Source organism: Petaurus breviceps, unplaced genomic scaffold (assembly GCF_028583685.1).
Source record: "Petaurus breviceps papuanus isolate PSGF00001 unplaced genomic scaffold, PetGlider_PUasm1.0 90847, whole genome shotgun sequence".
In the NCBI taxonomy this organism is placed as follows: domain Eukaryota; kingdom Metazoa; phylum Chordata; class Mammalia; order Diprotodontia; family Petauridae; genus Petaurus; species Petaurus breviceps.
In genome coordinates this window covers 27,080,640-27,104,138 of record NW_027187360.1, presented here as the reverse complement: position 1 = coordinate 27,104,138, position 23,499 = coordinate 27,080,640, and the positions used below count along the sequence as shown (strand labels likewise).

General features: G+C 41.4%; 2 protein-coding genes across 6 annotated transcripts in view; one reads left to right on the top strand and one right to left on the bottom strand.

The window, feature by feature from the left end:
* The window catches only part of PNPLA7 (patatin like phospholipase domain containing 7), a 235,315-nt gene that overhangs the window by 23,893 nt on the left and 187,923 nt on the right, over positions 1-23,499 (top strand). For 3 of the 4 annotated variants that reach the window (XM_069072704.1, XM_069072701.1, XM_069072702.1), the window contains exons 1-7: positions 5,756-5,911; positions 7,511-7,545; positions 10,561-10,632; positions 10,908-10,995; positions 11,709-11,791; positions 17,406-17,497; positions 17,920-18,060. In XM_069072704.1, the coding sequence (XP_068928805.1) occupies positions 5,890-5,911; positions 7,511-7,545; positions 10,561-10,632; positions 10,908-10,995; positions 11,709-11,791; positions 17,406-17,497; positions 17,920-18,060 (533 nt within the window). In that variant the 5' untranslated portion in view covers positions 5,756-5,889. Of the gene's footprint in view, positions 1-5,755; positions 5,912-7,510; positions 7,546-10,560; positions 10,633-10,907; positions 10,996-11,708; positions 11,792-17,405; positions 17,498-17,919; positions 18,061-23,499 lie in introns of those variants that run through there. The other variant, XM_069072706.1, reaches the window with a different exon arrangement.
* On the bottom strand, positions 4,349-5,830 carry MRPL41 (mitochondrial ribosomal protein L41). 2 transcript variants are annotated; one of them, XM_069072738.1, is made up of 2 exons: positions 5,697-5,830; positions 4,349-4,787 (listed from the first exon to the last, which is right to left on the bottom strand). In XM_069072738.1, the coding sequence occupies exon 2, from the start codon at positions 4,785-4,787 to the stop codon at positions 4,374-4,376; it is 414 nt and encodes a 137-aa protein (XP_068928839.1). In that variant the 5' UTR covers positions 5,697-5,830; the 3' UTR covers positions 4,349-4,373. The 2 variants fall into 2 exon arrangements, with proteins under 2 accessions (XP_068928839.1, XP_068928836.1); XM_069072735.1 differs by lacking the exon at positions 5,697-5,830 and adding an exon at positions 5,390-5,596.

Below are 23,499 nucleotides of genomic sequence, written 5' to 3'. Positions count from 1 at the left end.
TCAGTTCTTAATATGCTTGATGCCAGGTCCAAGGGTGACACATCACAGTTGCAGACAGGGGGTGACATCCAGCTTAAGCTATCAGGCATCTACAGATGGAGAATACCAAGCCTGTGGAAACAAATCTAACAAACAAGGTGAACAAACAAAAAATCAAGAAAAAGCAAAGAGACAATAACCAGACTATCGTAGCCTCACTCACGGTAGAATAAATGAGTTAAGGGTACAATTTTGTAATCATCTTCTCCAGAATAAACAATAGTTACAGTGTTATCCCTCCCATATGCTATAATCTCTGCAGCCTTTGGAAGATCATTTTACCCATACTTTAGCTCCTGATTTTATTCTATCAGTAGAACCAAATTAATGTAATGTAATGCCAAAAGAAGGCAACTTCCCAGGTTCAAAATACCAGCATAGGTGCTCTCTATTTTATTCAGTGACAAACCAAGAACAGAGAAGATCAAAACATGACATCATTCAAAATACAGCATTTACTAAGCGTGATTAAATAATCTCCAAGTACTACCCCACCCCAGGACCTTCCAATCATTCAATCAATTGCAAAGTCTCTGTTCTAAATACTTCTCCACCCCTAGGCTTTACCTTCATTTAGTCCACCACAAAGCCCCTCTTCTCAAATGGATATTAGTTTCCAAACTTAAGGTCAAAAGTTCCCCACCCCTGGATCACAATTGAATCTACCCCAGAGTTACATCAAGTTTAAACACAGCACTTAATACCCAAATGGAGGTCTTTTCTTCATCTTGACACGAGGCAAGTTCTCAGTAATCTTAGTTCCTGGGGAGACAAGGCTTAGCAATGCCATAAGATACATTGCCAGTCCCTTCATGAATTTATCCTCTGTCTGTAGAACAGTCCTAGAACCCCTGAACACATCAGCAAAACCCTCTCCCAGGATTTCTGTAAACATACAACCAGAAAATCCTTCTTCAGGGCTTCTGAACCAACAGAAAGGCTCCCAGACCCCTGCAACAACAGCACTGTCCTTCACCAGTGGACAGTATTCATTCTGTCTGCAGGACAGTCTCCAGACCCCTGCAACAACAGCACTGTCCCTCACCAGTGGACAGTATCCACTCTCTGTCTGCAGGACAGTCTCAGGGCTTCTTAGCGAACAGCCAGGTTCCAGGACTTCTTCAACAAAAGGACTGTCTTTCACCAGTGGACAAATCTGGCAAAACAACATCAAAACAGACAGACAAAGTACCAGCAAAACAGCCATGTCTCCTCAGTCCTTGGCAGCTCAGGGGGCAGGTCTCAAAAGTCCAGGGCAATTCAAAGCGGCCACCAGCAATTCTCTTAGTCTCTCTCTCTCCACGAGGTGCTGCTTCCAAAAAGATCTTCCGCCTCTCTCTAGTGTCTCTCCAAATCTACATCACCAGCTCCTCCCACTTCAGGACTTTCTTTTCACATCAACAAGCCCATCCCACAGGTGGGATTAACAAACTCTGGGTTTTAACACAATCAATTTGAAAACCAAGCCAATACAGGGGAATCTTTAATTGCCATTACTATCACACCCTCTAGCCTCAGGAACTGGAGCAGGCGGTGGTGCTGCCAGTGCCCCCTCGAGCAGAAGCCATGAGGCCCGCTGGCTGAAACTTTTCTAATATGCTTTTCCATTCTAAAGGAACAGCAAATATTTCCCAGATGAAATTTCTAACTGGAATCCAGAAGTGAGGCTGAGATTAAGCTCAATGAATTTATGGGAGAAAGTAGCTATTATTATTCACATCCCCCCAAAAACTATAAAACTTAAATTCCTGGTTTATTGAGAGCTACTGGGATTTGGACAATACTCTTCCTTTTTTTTCATTTTAACTTTTAATGGCTCCACTTTTATAAGGTAGCAGTATAAATCACTGTAACTTCTTTAGACAGCTAAAGGTATAGAAGAGAATTATTTTCATTTCTTTAAAGTAGAAAAGTTCATGTTCTGTCACTCTTGTCTCTAAAAAGTAACAATGGGCTTTTGTTTAAACAAGTACCATTCAGTCACTGCTGTACTTCGTGGTGCTTTTCATCCAGAATGGGGCTCATTATCTTCTCCTTCCCTTCTTCTCTAAGCCCTCACCTCTTCCTAACTTCTGTTACTGTAGAGGGCACCACCATCCTCCCATTCACCTAGGCTCTCAACTGCCTATATTCTAGAAGTCATTGTCTACTGTCATCACCTCACACCAGAGCTATTGCAATAGCCTTCTGGTTGGTCTTACTGCCTCAGGTCTCTCTGAAATCTAGTCTACACTTCATTGAGCTAACATTGATTTCTAAAGCACAGGTTTGAGCATGTCACCAATCCCCTCCTCAACTCCTCCAACTCAATACACTCCAGTGGCTTCCTCTTATTAGGTTCAGTAGCAAATAGAAAACCCTGTTTGACTTTTAAAGCCCTTTATAACCTGGGCCCTTCCTACTCTTCCAGTATTCTTGTATCTTATTTTTTTCCACATGCTTCATGATCCAATGACAAATCCTTGTTATTTAAACAAGACACTCTCCTGACTGCATTTTCACTAGATGTCTCCCATGCTTGGAATTCTCTCCCTGTTGTCTCTTAGCTCCTGACTTCAAGTCCTAGCTAAGATCTAATCTTGAAGAAGCCTTCCCAGTCTCCCTTAATGCTAGTGCCTTCCTTCTGATTATCTCCAACATATCCTGTATGTCTGTTGGAATGTAATTGTTTGCAGGTTTCCTCTCCCATTAGGCTGTGAGCTTCTTGAGACCAGGGATTCTTTTACTTTATTTTGTATTTCCAGCACTTTGTACAGTGCCTGGCACATAGAAGATCCTTAATAAATGCCTGCTGACTTGCTTTAGTTTCCATTTTAGATAGAAACAGAAATGCCTGGGTACATGTTGTACCTATGATATTAGCTGTGTGACAAGCAAATTATCTGACCTCTTTGAGGCTCAAACAACTTTTTCTGACTATCTAGGAAGTAATAAATGAGTTGTGGCACCTGAATTGGGAGTTCCTATACCTAGGAAATCATAGATCTTTGATCTATTGACATTCAAAGTGGTCCCTGTAGAAAAGATGGTAGGGCCCCAAACTATGAGAGCCTTTTTTTCTTTTTGGCGGGCAATTGGGGTTAAGTGACTTGCCCAAGGTCATATGGCTAGTTTTTGTGTTAAAGTGTCTGAGGCTAGATTTGAACTCAGGTCCTCCTGACTCTAGGGCTGGTGCTTTATTCACTGTGCCACCTAGCCGTCCCAAGGAAGGGGAGCCATTTTAGATAGCAACAAATTAAGGTCTAGGGTTTTAAGACAGGTATCTTTCTAAGAAGCATTAAAATTAGAGAACTGCCTCCCTCCTAAAGCATGCTAGAATGTTTTGAGTCCAGATCTATTTTGTAAGATGTGTCACCTGGTTACATTATGAAATATTTTCTCTAGCCAAATCTCCCACTACCAAGCATATTTATCCAGTCACATAATGTTCTGATTCTTCCTTTGTAAACTTCGCTATTATCAAGTGGATTTAAAGGTTTAAGTCCTGCAAAACTGGTGTACATTCTGTAGTTTACATAGGATAAAAGAATATAGGGTCTCCCTACAATCCACAAATCAAAGAAGCATTTTCATCATCTCATCCAATTAAAAAAATTAGACTGGCTAGGAGGCAATTTTATTTTTTTTGGGGGGGGATATGCTCTCCTGCTAACTGCTGATTTTCTGAAATATGATTTTCTTCCAAAGTTTCTCAGCAAATGGAAACTATATATCAGCTTGGTAGTTAGATATGGCTTTATTAGCCTATTCTGATATATACCTTTAAGTATTACTATTTCTTTACATTTCCAAGGAGTTCTGCCTGGTTTCAACATAATGGAATGTTCCCCTCGGATAAGTCAATACCTCAAATCTCATCACCATGCAGATTGCTGGCCTCATTTGCCTCTCCCCTCTGACTGGAGAGCCAGAGGGTGGAACAATAAACTCCTCCCAAAGCCTTCCATTATAAAGAGGTCAGAACTTCCCAGGTAACTTAATTTTCTCCCAGTGGTTGTGTGTGGTTTTCACTCCATAATCTTACCCTCTGGGCTTCCCTCCCTTGTATAGTTTTCCCCCTTTAGACTGGTAAGGGCAGAGATATTCTTTTTCTGACTTTGTATTGTCTAGCACAGAGTAGGCACTTAATGTTTATTGCCATTTGTGTAGCTTGAATTAACTGTATAACCCAATAGCACAAAATTAAGAATGGAATAAAACTTGTCTTTAATAAAGGTGGGATAAGGAAAATGCCACCTCCCTTCACTCTTAAATTAGCTGTACAAGCCTTGTTTGAAGGCTGTTTGCAATACACAGGAGAAATGAATAGTCACTGGCCGGACAGTTCTTTATTCTTATTGCACATAGTTTTTAGGATATAGCTGGAAGAGCTTGCCTTCTTGGGTGGGCTCAAAGCCATACTTTTCCAGGTTTTTAGGATCAAAGGTTCCTTCTTTAAAGTCCTTTTCAATCAAAGGGGCTACAGCTTCCATAAAGAGCTGCTTGGCTGTCAGTGGTTCATCTGTGCCAGCTGGAGCTCGATAGGACACATACGGCTTGAGTTTGAAGCCTGTCAGATCTGGAACCACAAACTCAGGGACCATTTCCTTCACCTTCACAAATTTCCCACCAGAAGAAAAGCCAGTAAACTTGGCTCCTCGACCTTTGTAGAACGACCGGGGGCCTCGCTTGCTTGTCCATTTGCTCATTCTGTCTGCCCCTCGAACCAGGCCTCGAGTCAGAGCTGAAAGGAGGCCCATACTGTGCATCTGTGAGGTGAAAGAGAAAAAGTGGGGGTAAAATCTAGAACTGGTGTCTGGGCTCCCGCCACCACACTGCATGGTGCTGTCAATGGCTTAGGCTGCTCTTGGGCAGTCGGGCAGTCACGATAACACATCCAGTGCATTCAATTCCCTTCATATTTGTCCTTCCTAGATGGCTACTGCCAGCTTCTGAGGAAGCAACTTTGTTTGGGCAGAACAGAAGAAAGCTACCAAAGCACAGCACAAAGGCCGTTCACTCGACAAATATTTATCCAGTGTCTACCTACTACGTGCAGAGCCCCAGATCAGGGCTGGGCAAGGTTTAGACCTTACTGCGTCCCTGCCTTCAAGTAATTTACCTAAGTGCACTTGGCATAGTTCCTGCCACACTTATTGTGCCCGACTCTTCGTGACCCCCTTTGCCCGTTTGCAATGACCCTGGTGTGGTTTGCCATTTCCTCTCCGGCCCATTTTACAGATGAGGAAACTGAGGCAAACTGGGTTAAGTGACTTGCCCAGGGTCACACGGCTGGTGTCTGGGGCCGGATTTGAATTTAGGAAGGTGAGTCTTTCTGATTCTAGGCCTTGCACTCTTATCTACTGCGCACCTCGCTGGCCATTTCGCCTAGGGGGCACACACAAGGCACTTAATAAATGTTGACTGGTTGGGGCTAACAAAGACCCAACCACAGCACAGGAATTACGAGTCGAGAGCCCCGGAGGGCGGCCGCTCAGAGGGGTGGGAGGAGCGCCCGCCACATCTACCCTCAGCAGGTCAGTCAGAGGCCGAGAGCCTTCTAACCCCAAAGCTCCGCAGCCTGCCGCTGGGGACTCCCAGACCCCCAGTATTGCCCTTCACGGCCTGGACCCCACCCAACCCAGGAGCCGAGTCCCACGCAGTCAGCGTCCCCTCACCTCCGCTACTCACGCTCCAGCCGCAAGGATCTCAGACGTCCCAACAAAACTCTCTCCGATTGGTCGCAGGCGCCTCAACCAATGCGGAGCCTTGTCTTTCAGAGGGGGCGAGGCCCAGGGGAGAGAGCAGGTGTCGTGGGAGGAAGGGAAATCCCGGCTCCGGAACCGGAGCGGGAGCGGCTGAGGCGGGGCGATGGCCGCTGCCATGCTGGCCGGTGAGTGGGGGCCGGTGCTGAGTGGACCACTGACGTAGTCCTTCGGCCACGCCCCTCGGGGAGACAAGGCTTGAGACTAGGCTGCACTCCCGTGTGAACCGGAACCGGGAGCTCAGACCCACTCAGGAAAGTCACTCAGTCACTCAGGAAAGCTCTCACCGCGTGACCTCCCCGTCGGTGTCCCTCCCAACTTACCCCAGCGCCCCCTCTTCCCTCCCCGCTGACTCCCTGCTGTTGTCTCTTTGATGCCCCCAGCATCCCGGCTGCCTCTGCCCCACCGCCCGTCCCCTTGTCACATTTCCTCCTCTATCTTCTCCAGTGACACTTTCCACTCTTCCCTGAGTTACCCTCGTGTTTCCCGATTTCCCCTGGTGACACTCCAACTGCACCCCCCCCACCCCCATACCGTCTTATGTCTTATCCCTAGGGATATTCCCTTGCAGCTCCCACCCTCCACGCGGGACACTCTTTTGCTCCCAGTGACGTTTTCCCCTGCTCAGCGCTTTGCTCCCACACTCCACGTCTTCATAGTCCTTTTCTGGGACGTTCCGCACTTCCCCCAACTCTGCCCTGTCCTCCCCAGCAACACCCCCAAGGTCTCCCATTATCACTCTCCACCTGCCCCAAGTTTCTGTTCTCTGTCGTCCTCCAGGAGGGAGATACTTCCCACCATCCATTTTTTATGACTTCACCCCCTTCTTTCCCCTCATACAAATCCCCGGCTGCTCCCCAACTGCCCTCATATTTCTGCACCTATTTCTCTTTCCTTCCCTCTGCGTATTCCAGGAGTGATTTCACAATCAGTCTTTCCCCTATGTTAACTGACACTGGTGAGCTTGTGGCACTCTTAGCACATAACCTAATATTTCAAGACCAATCAATGGGGGCCTGGTTGGAACTTCCCAAAGTGAAGGTGGTTGGACAGGCAGTGCCTCCCAACTCTGGGGTGGAGAATTAAGTGCCAGAGTGGTTATGAAGCCCTAGTTCTTTGAGTTATAGCCCAGGTTAGGTAACTTGGGCATGTAGGCCCAATAGTTCCCCTGTATGCCAAACCAGTACTGTTAGTTCTCAGAAGAAGCAGTACATTGCTTCTGTTCCTCTTAAAATGCTCCTTCCCTTTCCATCCTCCTCCAGTTTCTCTTCCTCTTCCCTGAGCAGATCTTGGGAAATGCCCAAGTAGAGGCTGGATCGTTTAAAATTGAGATGAGACTGCAGCTGTAGCAATGGCTTATAACAAGTTTCTAGAGAAAAAGGAAGCCCTTTTCTTCTTGGCTACTCCTTACAGCAGTTCCTTGCTGCTTGGCTGTAGTAGTGGGAACTTTTGGCTGGAGATCAAATTAGCCATGTGACTGTTGTTTACAGATTGAGACTTTGGAACGACAGATGCTTCTGTGGGGACAGCTTCTTTTTCATGGGAATGGAGCCTTCAAAGAGTAATTTTCCTGTCAATGGAAAACTTACTTTGACTTAGAAATTGGACATGTAAACAGGGCTAAGAACTGTGACTCTGCTGAGTTAAACGTTAATCATTTGAGCAGTCGATCTTTGGCAGAACCAGGCTGTACTTTCTTCATTCCATTTTGTTTGTTTTATTTTTAGCCATGGAGAAGGAATTGAATAAGTCCTACACAAAGGTATGTATATTAGGGTAACTCAGCAATAATGGTAATAATAACAATAACAATTTACCTTTGAATTATTAAAGGCATCTTAAAATTTACTAAGTGCTTTCTTTGCAATCATCTGAAGTAGGTAGTAAACATATTTTTCTCATTTTAACATGAGAAAACTGAGGCTCACAAAGGGGAAGTGGCAAGCCTAGGGTTGACAAGTCAGATCGCTAACGTTCCCTTTCTCAGGTCATTCCTGGAAAGTAGAAAGGAATTTTCTGTTAGGGTTCAGGTAGCATGTGCAGCTGGGAGCTTTCTGTGAGATTCACTTTACCCTAAACCTTTAGCCTTCAATGTGTGTGTAAATCACTTAACCTGTTTAGGTTTTAGTTTTCTCTTCTGTAAAGTGTGGGGTCGGACTCTAATGATCTCTAATGTTCCTGTTAATTCTAAATCTAAAATTCCAGTATCTGTCCAGCTGTGAGTTATGAGGTTTGGGGGCATAGTGAAGATTGGATTGTTCATTAAAGCAGAGACCACTTGTGACAGTGGATACCTTCTTTGCAGCCCTACCAGATCTATCCTCCAGACTGTTGGGCCATTGTAGCCACCACAGGGTGGAAGGAAGGACCTCAGCTTGGACATTAAAGCCTGTGTCTTCTCAGTCTTGAATCTTCTATTTGTGCTTGGGTTTTAGACCCTTCCTTGTTCATCTTGATGGTAGTGTTTTTTATGTTTTCTAGGGACTCTCCCTTGTGCTCCAAGGACACTGATACAAAACAATGCGATCCTGGGCAAGTCACTTAACCTCTCAATGCCCCAAGCAACCCTTTGAGATTATTAATTGATGAGAAGGTGCTGGCCTGCATTACTAGAGCCTTCTCCTAGGAGTTCCCAATTACCAGTGAAGTCACAGATCTAGTTCCTATTCTTCCACAGGGCATTATTCTTGTTGTTCCCAAGTCTGTATGGCACTAAGTCTTTCTCAGAATCTCTTTCTGGCTTTTTGATAGATCAGTCAGCTGTGAAAATATTGGGGTGAAGGGAAACAAGTATTATCTGTGGCAGCTAAAAGGAGCCCTGAACTTATTCAACTGAGAGATTTGAAAGGACTCACAAGCTCCTACTTCCTGTCATTCTCTACCCTGATACCTGCTGCCTTTTGTCTCTAGTTTTTTTTTTTTTGGTAGGTAATAATAATAATAGCTAACATTTATATAGTGCTTACTCTGTGCCAAACTCTATGCTAAGCACTTTACAATTATTATCTTATTTATCTCAATTATTATCTTATCCCAACCACCCTGACAAGTAGGTGCTGTTATTATCCCCTTTTTGCAATGGGGAAACTGAGGCAGGCAGCACATGCCTTTAAAGGTTAAGGCAGAGTTTGGCATAGGGCAAAGGGAGAGGAAGAGTGTGTGTATTTGTGTATGCTTAGCTGAGACCTGAACATTTTTCATACTGTTGTACTTTTCTGACTTTCTGGCCCTCCTTATCCTTCTGCTTCTAGATTTTTTTTTTATATATACAGAGGCAGGATTTATTTTCTGATTAGCTTTGTACCCCCTATCACTGTGTGTCTAATGCTGTCTTTTTATACTTTCTAAAACATCTAGGGCTCTGCCTTGTACCTTTAGCCTTATTTCCTAGATACCAAAGAGTAACCTGTAATACTTCTCTATTTCCAACCATTTTTTGTTTGGCTTGTTAATTGATATTTAATATTCTCAGAATCCAGATGACTTACTCTGGTTCTCTGAAGAGTCCTACAAAAGGCTGTTATATCCCACTACTTGGTTTAAAATGTAATATGTCTTGTATTTATGTACTCTGTTATATTTTCAAAATTCATTAATCAACTGTGAACTCATTTTATTTACGATTCAGTGGGTATATTATGACTTTTTAAGGGAGGAACCAGGGCACAAAAGGGGCATAAGTGACAACCCTAAGTCACATTGTAAACCAGGAATAAGGACCCATAGCTTCTGATTAACTCATTCATTTTATTATGCCACTTATGGTAGTGATTGGGGGACTGGAGGTAGGAATTTAGAGCAGGGACTTTGTTGTAGTGTTTGGGACCTTTTTCTTTTTCCTGGTGACCTTTATTTTCTCTTGCACGAGGTCTCTAACTCTTTCTCACCACTTTGGAAGCCCCATTTTCTAGCCTTTAATATTGTAATTTACTTGTGCTTAGTCTTAAAAAAGGAATAATACGAATATGAGATTTTTGTTTGCCTGTTTCCTGATCAACCAAATTATACTGTGAACCTGAAATAATTTGTCCCATTCCTACAACCTTTTCCTGCTCTAGCTCATGTATGGCTTCTGATTGCAACTGAAATGCTCAAATTCTTCTGGATTTCCCTTTCCTCTACTTCCTCTGTGATCTAATAGGACGTTTTCCACTAGATGCTTATTGGAAGCCAATTCTAGACATGGGTAGTTTATAGCAGCTGAAATTATAGATACGTTATGTATCTAGGGGGCCCAAATATCTGTTCTGAACAGGAGGAAAGCTGCTTAAATCCTTCCTCTATATGAGATGGGATTTTAGTAGTTTAAATTGTTGAAATAGTTGGCATGAGGGAATAGTGTCCAATCCAGAAAGCAATAGGTAAAAAAAAATTGCCAGACAATAATTTAAATATTCTTGAAGCTAACATTTAAGTACTTACTATGTATACTGAGGATGATAGAAATTGTAGATTTCCTATCCTCTTGAAACTTATAGTCAAGTAGAGGGGATAAGAAAGAAACACAAGTAAGTATAATATACAGTGCTACATGATAAATGCACCAGAGAGGTACAAAGTACTGTGTGAAGTCTGAGAACCATATGTGTGTTTAAATTGTTCATGTCATTGACTTATGGAAACTTCATTCTCACTGGCTTCTAATGCTGCTCTCATTTCCTCCTGCCATCTATTAAGCAAGAAGATTTCTGCTAAGGTATATAATGGGAGGGCAGATACCTTTGACTATTCTCTGGCTCTTTTCTACTCACATGCCGTGTTGTGTTCTCTCCTGTAGGTCTTTTCTTTGACTACTACCTCATACTCCTGGATTATGGAGTTGATGGAATATCATAAGGACTCAACCATGGTAAACACTGGGCAGAGGGAACTTTTTTCTCGTTGTGAGTTAAAACCCACGAATTCTGTCTCTGGTCAGCTACTGATGCCATATCTCTAATTGTTCTGATACCTCTCTGTCCTTTGTGTTCCTTGTTTTTCTTTCCTTCCCTATCAACCTAAATTCAAGGGAAATGTGATAGGGCTAGGATTTCAGGGTGGTTGGGTTTTGCTGCCAGAGAAAACCTAGAATGATTGTTAGCTTCTTATTGACAGTCCTGCTTTGTTTTTAACTTATACATCCAGATAGGCGGAATCGTAATTGGAGCTATCTTAGCGCTTCTTTTCATCGGTGTTGTCATCCATTTTGTTTACAAGAAGATGATGGGGTCTTGTAAGTATCCTATGTTTGGTTTTGGTCCATAGTCAGTGAGGATAAGAGAGAATGATGCCTATTGTCTTTGACCCTTATACAAGGCTCTGAGGCCCAGGGTATCTGTAAGTTAGAATTTAGACCTGTCTAAATTAAGTCTAAATGAATCTATATCAGGAAAGCTTAGTCCAGTTAGACCTGACCTGGAAAGAGTACTAGGGAAGAAATTTCTGACCCCAACTCTGACTTCCTAGGTACAGGGGAAGAAAGAATATACTGAGATAGAGCATTTTTCCTGAGATAAGGAAGAGTTTGATTTCTAGTTATGGACCTTATGATAAGATACACTGTGACATTAGGTTGGCCCTAACAGTTTCTTGTTCTCCATGTAATGATTTGTGGTGCTGATCTGTGTGGGTAATTTAGAGGAGGAGTTCACTAATTATAATGACATACTTTTTTTTCCTAGATGTTAAATAGTGCTAACATGAAGAAATAGAGCTTATGTTTACAGAATCTGCATTCTCAGGGGCCTGAACAATGAATAAGAAAAGGAAAAGAAGGTTCCTGATAATCTGATTTTGAATCTAGCAGGGTATTTTATTTGTCAGATTCATTCTATGTACCTATACCCTCTCTTCCTCTACCGTTTGAGATTTCCATCTCTTGCCTTTACTGGAAACTGTTTTTAGAGACCCAGTAATAGCTATACTGTTTCCTTTTCTGCCTTTCAGCACATCGGCTTTCAGTATCTCCTCAGTATAGGTTCCGTAAAAGAGACAAAATGATGTTTTATGGCCGAAAAATCATGAGGAAGGTAAGTATGCAGCAATAGAATAAAGTAAGTACATCTAATAGAGTTGTCTCTGAACACTGGGGACTAATTGGGATCCAGAAAATTATCCTGTATTTAATTTCATCAATTGGCAAGTATTTATTAAATGTTTACTAGCTACAGTACTTCTGATCTCAACTGGAGATAGAAAGCTAGGTAGTTTTCTTGGTCAGGGAATACTCATAAGGCTTGCATAAAACAAGATTCCTTTGATTGTCCCATATGTGAAAGGGGGAAACCCCTAAGGAGAGGCACAAGGAATAGTGAATTACCTCAGTAAACCTCCTTAAAAGATTCTCATCCTGGGGGACGGAGCCAAGACGGTAGAGTAAAAGCAGGAAGTTGCTTGAGCTCTTCCCCCAAACCCCTCCAAATTATTGTAAAAAATGACTCTAAACAAATTTTAGAGCTACAGAACCCACAAAATGACAGAGTAAAACACATCTCCAGCTGAAGACAGCCTGACAGGCCAACAGGAAGTGTCTATTGCATCAACCTGAGAGCGGAGCACAGTCCCCATCCTTGGCCAGGCTGGCACAGACTGGGCTGGAGCAGGCTTCAAGGGATTGAGTCACTGGCAGCCATGGCGGCTTCCAGACTTCTCAGCCCACAAATGTCAAAGACAAAGTAAAAGGTCAGTGGGGAAACTCTGTTGTACCTTGGTGAGAGAAGAACACAGTGAGGCTTCAACCCTGGGGCAGCAGAGGTGTCTGTGTTAGTGGCTGTGGCAGCAGCAGCAGTGGCAGCAGCAGTGGCAGCTGCTTCCAGAGTTCCAGGCCCACAGATGGCCAGGGAAGGGGCGGGGGATAAAGTGACTGACCAGAGAGCAATTGCTCTTGCTTTGCCCTGCTTAGATCTGGGTCATAGTCTTGGGTGACAGTCCTGGGATGGGGAGGAGCACTGGAGTGGCAGAGCTTGTGGCGGCTATGGAGAGGGAATCCTCCTCACAGTTTTGAGGCAGAAAACAGTACCTGTGATCATTCACAGACCAGAGAACAGACATTAGGAGGAGTAAACACTTCTCCTTTGATCATCTCACCTTAGAAGAACTGAAAATCCACAGGTACCTAGAAGTAGCTCTGACAACAGCTGTGCAAAACCCCAGAAATTTAGGACAGCACCTTCCATTCTGGAAGCAAAGTCCTACTTTGGCAAAGAGCTCAGAAGTCAAGTAATTGGCTGGGAGAATGAGCAAACAGAGGACAAAAATCAGACTATAGACTCTTTCTTTGGTGATAAAGAACAAATCATATAACCAGAAGAAGACAACAAAGTCAAAACTCCTGCATCAAAAGCCTGCTAGAAAAATATGAATATTGGTCACAGGCCATGGAAGATCTCAAGAAGGATTTTGAAAATCAAGTGAGAGAAGTAGAGGAAATGAGGGAAGAGAAATGAGAGTGATGCAAGAAAATCATGAAAAACGAATCAACAGGTTGGTAAAGGAGACACCAACCAAAAATAGCAAAGAAAATAATACCTTAAGAAATAGACTAAATCAAATGGTTAAAGAAGTCCAAAAAGTCAGTGAGGAGAAGAATGCCCTAAAAAGCAGAACTGACCAAATGAAAAGGAGGTACCAAAGCTCACTAGAGAAAATAATTCCTTCAAAATTAGAATGGAGCAAATGGAAGCTAATGACTTTATGAGAAATCAAGGAATTATAAAACAGATTCAGAGGAATGAAAAAATAAAAGATAATGTGAAATATCTTATTGGAAAAACAACTGAGCTGGAAAATAGATCCAGGAGAGAAAATTTAAAAATTACTGGACTACCCCATGAGCAAAAAGAGCCTAGATATCATCTGTTAAGAAATTATTAAGGAAAACTGCCCTGATACTCTAGAACCAGAGGGTAAAATAGAAATTTAAAGAATTCACTGAACACCTCTCGAAAAAGATCCCAAAAAGAAAACTCCTGGGGTGGCTAGGTGGTGCAGTGTAGAGCCCCAGCCCTGCAGTCAGGAGGACCTGAGTTCAAATCCGGCCTCAGACACTTAACACACACACACACACACACACACACACACACACACAAACTAGCTATGTGACCTTGGGCAAGTCACTTAACTCCAGTTGCCCTACCTCCCCCCTCCAAAAAGCAAAAGAAGAAGAAGATGATGATTCCTCCTAGGAATATTATAACCAAATTCCAGAGTTCCCAGGTCAAGTAGAAACTATTACAAGCAGTCAGAAAGAAACAATTTGAGTATTGTGGAAACACAGTCAGGATAACATAAGTTCTATCAGCTTCTACATTAAGGGATTGGAGTGCTTGGGATATGATAGTCCCGAGGTCAAAGAAGTTAGGATTAAAACCAAGAATCATCCACCCAGCAAAACTGAGTATAATACTTCAGGGGAAAATATAGACATTCAATGCAATAGAGGACTTTCAAGTATTCTTGATGAAAAGACCAGAGCTGAATAGAAAATTTGACTTTTAAATACAAGAATCAAGAAAAACATGAAGAGGTAAATAGGAAAGAGAAATCATAAGAAACTTATTAAAGTTGAGCTGTTTATATTCCTACATGGAAAGACAGTATTTGTAGCTCATGAGACTTTTCTCAGTATTAGGATAGATGAATAGAATATGTGTGTGTATATATATATATATATATATATATATATATATATATATATACACACACACACACACACACACACACACACACACATGTGTAAGTATATATATATGTATATGTGTGTATATGTATATATGGACAGAGAGCACAGGGTGAGTTGAATATGAAGGGATGATATCTAAAAAATAGAATTAAGGGATGAGAGAGGAATATATTGGTGGAAGGAAAAAGGGAGAGTTAGAATAAGGTAAATTATCTCACATAAAAGAGGCAAGAAAAAGCAGTTACAATGGAGGGGAAGAGCAGGAAGATGAAAGGCAATGAGTCAATCTTACTCTCATTGGATTTGGCTTAAGGAGGGAATAACATACATATTCAATTGTGTATCTTACCCTACAGGAGAATGGGGGGAAGGGGATAAGAGAAGGGGATGATAAAAGGAAGGGAAGATTGGGGGAGGGGATAGTCAGAAACACACTTTTTTTTTTTTTTTGCTTTTTGGAGGGGGAAGACAGGGCAATTGGGGTTAAGTGACTCGCCCAAGGTCACGCAGCTAATTTTGTGTCAAGTGTCTGAGGCCAGATTTGAACTCAGGTCCTCCTGACTCCAGGGCTGGTACTCTATTTGCTGCACCACCTAGCCGCCCTGGAAACAGATACTTTTGAAAAGGGACAGGGTCAAAGGAGAAAATAGAGTAAGTGGGGGGTGGGATAAGATGGAGGGAAATATAGTTAGTCTTTTTGGGGGTTAAGTGACTTGCCCAAGGTCACAAGGCTAGTTTTTGTGTTGTATCCAAGGTCGGATATAGTTAGTCTTTAACAGTATGACTACTATGGAAATGTTTTGCATAACTACACATGTATAACCTATATTGAATTTCTTATCTTCTCAATGTGGGAGGGTAAGGAGAGAAGAAGGGAGAGAATCTGGAACTCAAAGTTGTAAAATCAAATGTAAAAAAAATTGTTTTTACATGCAACTGGGAAATAAGATATACAGGCAGTGGGATATAGAAATCCATCTTGCCCCATAAGAAAGTAAGGAGGAAGGGGGTAAAGGTGGATGAGGGGTATAAAACAGAGGGCAGATTGGGGGAAGGGGTAATCGATATGCTTACCATCTTGGGGTGGGAGGTAGGGGAGAGATAGGGAGAAAATTTGGAACTCAAAGTCTTGTGAAAATGAATGTTGAAAACTAAAAACAAATAAATAAATTCTGGAAAAAATATTAAAAAAATATTCTCATCCCAACTGCTTGGTTGGGCATATTTTTATTCCCCTTTCATGCTACCTTAGCTGTTCTTGACAAGAGACAGCTATGTACTATGTTAACCCTCCACCCACAAGCAGTTCTCAAGGTTTTGAAGAATAATTAGCAACCATATGCTATTAAATAGTCATGGATGGGAATTGGTAAAATGTGGCATTTGGTTTGGAGGACTTGGAACTCTGCCTTTGGCAAGTGCATGAAGGCTTCAAGATGTCTCATCTCAGAAATGGACGGGACACTCTGAGCAGCTTGATTAGAAGCAGAGTGTTGGAAGGATCAGGAAAGCTATTAAGCCAAATTATTACTGAGCACCTGTCAGAAGTAATGCTCCTCATTTTCCCCAGGTGGCACTATGGTCTTTGCCTGCTTCTAATGGATCCTGAGATAGGTTTCCTTCTGCTAGGCCCTAAAATATCATTCTGTAGTGGACAGTGGGGCTGCCTGCCTTAAGAAAGATGTCATACCAGGAATTATGCTTTTAGAGATGACCTCTACTTTTAGGGAACTTAACATTCTGAAAGGATTGTGGTTAGAACTCCTTGATTTTACCCCTCCCTCTACTATTGGCTTATTCTTTTGACTTTAAATAGATCAGTAGTCCTCACCTCACTTCACAGCAGTGCTATGGGACTTGGGAAATGTTGGGAAAAATCATTCAGTGGTTTGTACTCATCCATACTGAGCTACTGAAATTATTTTCATGGTTAATTCCTCCGTTTATTTTTCAATCTCTTATATGTATGCATTAGTATTTTTTTTTTGGAGGGGGGAAGGCAGGGCAATTGGGGCTAATGACTTGCCCAACGTCACACAGCTAGTAAGTGTTAAGTGTCTGAGGCTGGATTTGAGCTCAGGGTCTACTGACTCCATGGCTGGTGCTCTATTCACTGTGCCACCTAGCTGTCCCTCATGCATTAGTATTTAAGAGGCGATATATGTATATACCATTTCCCTGGTTACCATTCACCGGTGTAGTGTGTTGGGTTAATATAAGCACTCTTTAGATTACTTTATTTCAGAAAAATGAATAAAAGTATTTCTAACTTTTTATTATACAAAGTATGGATAATATTCATTCAAGCATAGTAATGTGGAGATTGTTTTTGAATCATTTCAGTCATGTCTGACTGTACATTTGAGATTTTCTTGGTAAAGATACGGGAGTGGTTTGCCATTTCCTTCTCTAGTTCATTTTACAGATGAGGAACTGAGGCAAATAGGGCTAAGTGACTTGCCCAGGGTCACACAACTAGTATGTGTCTGAGGCTAGATTTGAACTCAGGTTTTCCTGACTCCAGACCCTACATTCTATCCCCTGTGCCTGCTGTGAGGATATAGCAATATAAATGGAATATACAGAACAGTTGTGAAAAATAAAATTTAAAATAAAAATTCATCTTTGTTAGTGACGCTGCCATATGTAGAACTGGATATATATTTTCTCTTTGAATTTTTATTTTATTTCTAATTTATAGAATAAGACAAGTATTTCTATAACATAGTATAATTAAAAAAAAAAGATGTTTGCTCATGAAACTGCAAATCTATTACATAAAATTGGATATAATGTGGAAAGAAAGTTGTATTTGTCCTCAGATCTCTTTCTAAGGACCTGGGAGAAATCCTGAGCATTTTGTTCTTTTCTCTAATTTGTGGGACTGGATTCATGCTTGTTTTTAGGGTTTTCATTTTCTTCTGTTTAGAAGTGGCCACAGTTGAATGTCTTTTCCTCTCTAGGTGAGCATCCTGCCAAACAGTCTTGTTGGGAACACCACTGTCCCCCGGCAGAGGGTGAGGAAGAGAGCCAAGGTTCTGTCTTTGGCTAAAAGGTACAGAGACAGGGGTCGTATAATTGAACAGAGGCATTTTTTAAAGGGAGCTACGTAACTGCTGCAAATACAATTGAGTCTTTGTCTACTGAAATGGTAGAGAACAATAGTTAGGATTAATCTAGATGAGCAGGCAACCTAATATTATGGAAAGTATTCTGTATTTTTTTCCTAATTGACATAGTTCCTAATTTTGTAGAGCTCAGATTAATATGACAATGAACTTTTGCTCTTAAAGGTCTAGGGACTTGATAGTGCTCAGTTTGTTATGATTTTACTGGGTATCTGGAAAGCTGCCTTGGATATCACTGGGAATAAAATGGTTATGGTTTAAAGTGTAGTGTGGCTTTTTTGATGATTTTTTTTCCCCAAAATCTGTGGACCTTAGACCTTTTTTTCATTTTGTTCATTTTGCCTTGTAGGATCCTGCGATTCAAAAAGGACTATCCCACCTTGCAGCCAAAGGAGCCCCCACCATCCTTGCTGGAAGCTGATCTCACCGAGTTTGATGTTAAGAATTCTCACTTACCATCCGAGGTCTTGTACATGCTGAAGAACGTCCGGTAATTTAGCAAATGTTTCTTAAGTACCTACTGTATGCATATAGATTATACACTAGGGGAAATGCAAAATTTAGATAAGAAACAGTCCCTTCTCTCCTGGACCTTACAAAGTAGTGGTGGTGGTAGTTGTAGTGATGATAGTAGTAGTAGTAAATAAGTAGTAACAGTGATAGTAATATCTATTAACTTAAAAAACGCTTCTGTGTTATATCATTTAGCCTCTCAACAATCTTATACTTATTCTAAGTAATAGAGTATTAGAGGAAATACAGAGTTCAAATAAGAGGCAGTCCCTCTAAGTTCTCACAGGCCTTACAGTCAACCATTAATAATGGCAATAATAATACCAGTTGACTTTAAAATAACACTTTAAAGTTACAGAGTTCTTTACATTTATAGCAGGGAAGGGGGATGGAGTTAGATCAGAGTATACTTAGGGATGGGTCTTTGGATGCCATCTCATGGAATTTGCACCTCAGTTACTTCCATCAACAATTTTGCTTTGGCCTCTTGATAAAGGACATGTACAACCAGAAGCTTCTGGTTGGTTCCCTTGTGCCCTGCTGTGGGAAACAGATGGGTGTGAGGGTAGGGCTATGTTGAAAAGGAATGACCATTGATCAGAAGAGTCTCCTACTGGTGGACTTTAAGAGAAGAGACAACTTCTGTTTTAGCTCTCTTCTTGTAGGAGGAGGGCAGTGGTTTTGTTTTCTTCCCAAATGCCACCTCTAGCCAAAAGCCACATCAGACCAAAAAACCAGCTCTTCCCAGGCTCTGGAATGAGAGTTAGTTATGTATACATTATTTCATTTTATCCTCCCAACAACCTCAGGAGGTAACTATTTTTTTTTTTAAAGCAATCAGGGTTAAGTAAATTGCTCAAGGTTACACGGCCAGTTATTTCTGGGTATGGTGCTGAGTATCTGAGCCCGGATTTGATCCAGGTCATCCCAACACTGGAGCCGGTGCTCTTAATCTCTGAGCCACCTGGCCGCCCCTAAGCGATTGGGGTTAAGTGACTTGCTCAAGGTTACACGGCCAGGTGTTTCTGGGTGGGTGCTAAGTGTCTGGGCCCGGAATTCGATCTCCAGGTCATCCTGACACTGGAGCTGGTGCTCTTACTCGCTGTGCTACCTGGCCGCCCCTATGAGGTAACTATTAAAGACATTATAATACCCATTTTATAGATGAAGAAATTGAGGCTCAGGAAGGTTGGTTAGTTTGTACAAGGTCAGAGAACTCATAAATATCAGCACTAGGATTTGAATCTAAGTCCAAATCCAGTGTTCTTTCTAGTCTGTTTCAGCTGCCTCTCTTTTAAGACAAATACACAAATGAGCAGCTAGGTGGCACAGTGGGTAGAGTGCAGAGTCAGAAAGACTCTTCTGAAGTTCAAATCTTACCTCACATACTTACTAGCTGTGTGACCCTGGGCAAGTCTCTTCACCCCATTTGCCTCAGTTTCCTCATCCATAAAGTGAACTGGAGAAGGAAATGGCAAACCATGCCAATATCTTTGCCAGCAGAAACCCAAATGGGGTCACAAAGAGTCGGACATAACTGAAAAATGACTGAACGTTATCAAAGAGCTACAAAATGAAGTCCTTTTGAGCTTCAGAGGGAAAAGGTATTACCAGTGGTAGAGAGGTGGGGGAGAGATCAGGTAAAGCTTCAGAGAGGAGATGGGATTTAAATTGAGCTTTAAAGGATGACTAGGAATTCAGCAGGCAAATAAGGCAAGAGAGGACATTTCAGCTATAGGAAATATGGTATGACCAAAGGAAAGTGAGTAGGATTTATTTAGGAGAAATAAGGCAGTCCAGTTTGACCAGAGAATGAAGTATGTGGCAAGGAATATTGTGAGATACGAGTCTGAAAAGGTAGGGAGGTGCCAGCTTGTAGGAATCTTTGATATCCAGGCAGAGGAATTTGACTTTTACTCAGTAGGCAGTAGTGAGTCATTGATAATGTCTGATAATTAAAATGATATGGCCAGCTCTGTGTCTAAGGAACATAATTCTGAAAGTAGTATGAGACGTGGTTTGGAGACCATTGCAATAGTCTTGGTGGGTGGTAAAGAGGGTCTGTAGTAGAGTGGTGCCAGTGGAAATAGAGGGTAGGGTGCAGATTAGACAGATAGTGTGGAGGTGGAGTTGATAGGATTTGGTAACTGAAGAATATATAAATAGCATGGGAGAAGGAAGAAAAAAAGACATCCCAAGGTTTTAGATGTGGGAAACTGGATGGTGCCACTGACAAAATAGTGAAATCAGAAGGTGAGAGGAGGGCAGGCTTTGGAGATGGTAGGATGGGGGCAAGGGAGAAATGAGATAGAGAACATGAATGGAGGGCCTGGCTTTGGTAAGAAGGGCCAGAGGAGGAGAGAATGCAGGATGATGAAGAAGAGTTTTGAATTGTAGAATAAGGGAGAGAGGCAGTTTTCGATGACCTCCACTTTTTTTTTTTTTTTTTTTAGTAAAGCAGAAGGTAAGGTTTTCTGCTGAGAAGGAAGAGAGAGCAGACAATGGAGGAAATTGATGAGAGAGAAGAAGATTTGGAATAGCCTCTATAAGAAATGTTATTTTCAGTCAAGGATGAATAAAAAGATTGGCATGTAGTCCTGATGGGACTGACTGGTATGACTTTGTCCGAGAGCTTTCAGGAAGATGTGAGTAGGAGCAGAGAAGGTGAATAGTGGCTTGGATTTGGCAGGGCACAAGTGGTGATAGGACAAGAGGGCAAGGGGTCAAACAGTTAGATCTGCATGGGATCTTTAAGGTCAGCATCATCTAGTCTAACTTTTTCATTTTAAAAGCAAGGAAACTGGTGCCCAGAGATGTTAAATAATTTGCTTTAATGATTTAAATGGCTTGTCCCACAAGTCATAAGTGGCAAAGTTTGGATTTGAACTTCTGATTCCAAATCTAGGGCTCTTTCCATTGTACCAGAAGGATCTATTAGGGTGTAGTTAAGTAGGAATCATTAGGTAGAGGGATAGAAGGCTAGGACAATGTATATTGTCTTAGAAGCCAAGGAAGGTATACATTTATCTAGTAGCAAGAGTGGTCAACATTGTCAGGTGTTGCCAAATTAAAAGGAAAAGAGGCTATAGTTGGCAAGGGAAATTTAGAATCTCTGAATCTTGGAGCTAGATCAGTTGTGTATGATGATGAGATGAAGAATATGACTATCCTTTGTGTGTCTAGGACGATGTGAAGAATGAAAGAATTTAGAAGGTTGGTGAACTAAGAGACCAGAGTGTTTGAGGAGGGCATCAAAGTATATATTTAAGTTCCTAAGTACAAAACAGGAGATTGGGATGGAAAGAAAGTCAGATACTGACCTCCTTGTGAAAAAAAGGAAGAATAACCAAGGGGCCAGAAAATTACTGCAAATAAGGATTTGGATAGAGTTGATAAACATAGATAGAGTGAATCTCAGAGGAGGAAAGGTTGCTGAGTAATGGTTTCAAATGGATAGTCTAGAAGTAAGTTAGGAGGGTGTACACCTCTCCATCTTCCTTGCTCAAGGCTTTGTACAAAGGCTACCTGATCTTCATAGTCCTGTGATGAATGAGCACAGAATCAGGTAGTTGTTTAGTCCAGATAGTGGTTCTGAAATCACACTCTGAACCTTTGGGAGCCTCATCGCAAGGTGTCATGGGACCATTAAAGAGGATCGAGGGGAAGTGGAATTAGGAAGGTAGAAAGAGAATCAGGAGTGTGTATTGTCTTGGAAGCCAAGGGAGATATGTATGTGTGGGTATACATATGTACACATACATATATACACATGTACATACAGACATATATTTGTATTTATAAAGAAGGTATATTTTTATTCAGTAGCTGGAATGGTCAACATTGTCAGGTGTTGCAAAGATCAGAAAGTATGAGGACTGAAAAAAGGCCATTGGATTTGGCACTTGTATTATTCATGACCTTTAAGTGAGCAAATACAAAGATTAGTTTAGGGTCCTTTGAAGATGTGTATGTGTGTGTTTTATATCTTTTCCTTTTATATAACCTTCATTTTAAAATATATCTTCCCCCCTCCTCTATTCAGGGACCCATCCTCTGTAACAAAGCTTAAAAAAGGGAGAGAAAAAGAGTAGTCTAACCAAATCAGCCAAGGCATATTGACTGTGTGTGACAGGACATGCAATCTGGTGTACCCATAGCCTTCCACTGCCACCAGTGGAGGAGGTGCTTTTTTTCAGCTCTTTTCCAGGAACAAGTTTGGTCATTATAATTACATAGTGTTCAGTATTTTCTAATTCATTCTTTATTTATCTTTAGCATTCACTATTTAGATATTTTGAGTTCTGAATTCTCTCCCTCCTTCTCATCCTTCCCTCACCTATTAAGATCCTCAATTATTTATGATTATTGTTTATCTTGTCTGTTCCATTGATCTACTTTCATATTTTATAACGTGTACCAAATAATTTGGATGATTACTGCTTTATAAAATGGTTTGAGGTCTGTAGGTGCTATTTCCCCTCCATTCTTTTTTTCATTATAAAGTATTATCTGGGTAGTTTGATTGACATAATGCTAAATCTATAAATTAATTTAAGTTGTATTATCATTTTTAATATATTGGCATGGCCTAGCCATAAGCAATGGATAGCTGTCCAATTATTAACCATTTTTTTATTTCTTTCAATAGTGTTTTATAATTGTATTTATAGAAGTCATAAGTGTGCCTTGCTTCATGATATTTTATGATTATTGCAAATAAGGATTTGGACAGAATAAAAAACATTGATGAAGTGAACCTCAAAGGAGGTTGTAGGTATTTTGAATGTGATTTCTCTCTCTGTTATTTCTTATTGGGTTTTATAATTGCTATGTAGAAATGCTATAGATATTTTTTGTGTCCTACTTTACTGAAGCTATTGTCTCAGTTTCTTTACTGATTCTCTGAAGTTTTCTTTTTTTTAAAATTTTTTAATTTTTTTGCCTTTTTTTGAGGGCAACTGGGGTTAAGTAACTTGCCCAAGGTTACACAGCTAGTGTTTTTTTGTGTGGGTGTTCAGTGTCTGAGGCCGGAACCGAACTCAGGTCCTCCCGACTCTGGGGCTGGCACTTTACTCACTGTGCCACCTAGCTACCCCTCTGATATTTTCTTACCGTGTTTCCCCAATAATAAGACACTGTCTTATTATTTTTTTAGACAGAAAAACACCAGAGGGCTTATTTTCAGGGGAGGGCTTATTTTAATGAACATTGACAGCAATTTTAATAAACAGGTAAATGTGAACAAAAAAATGTACCATTATTCAATAAGCAAATCACTGGGGAAGAACAGGATGACGCGCTCACTGCTGCAGCTCTGATTGGATGCAGCTCGGAGCGCGGCATGCATTTCACGGGGGAGGGGGAACGGTGCATACAGAGGGTACCATAATGTAGCATGTAGCGCAGGGGATCACCT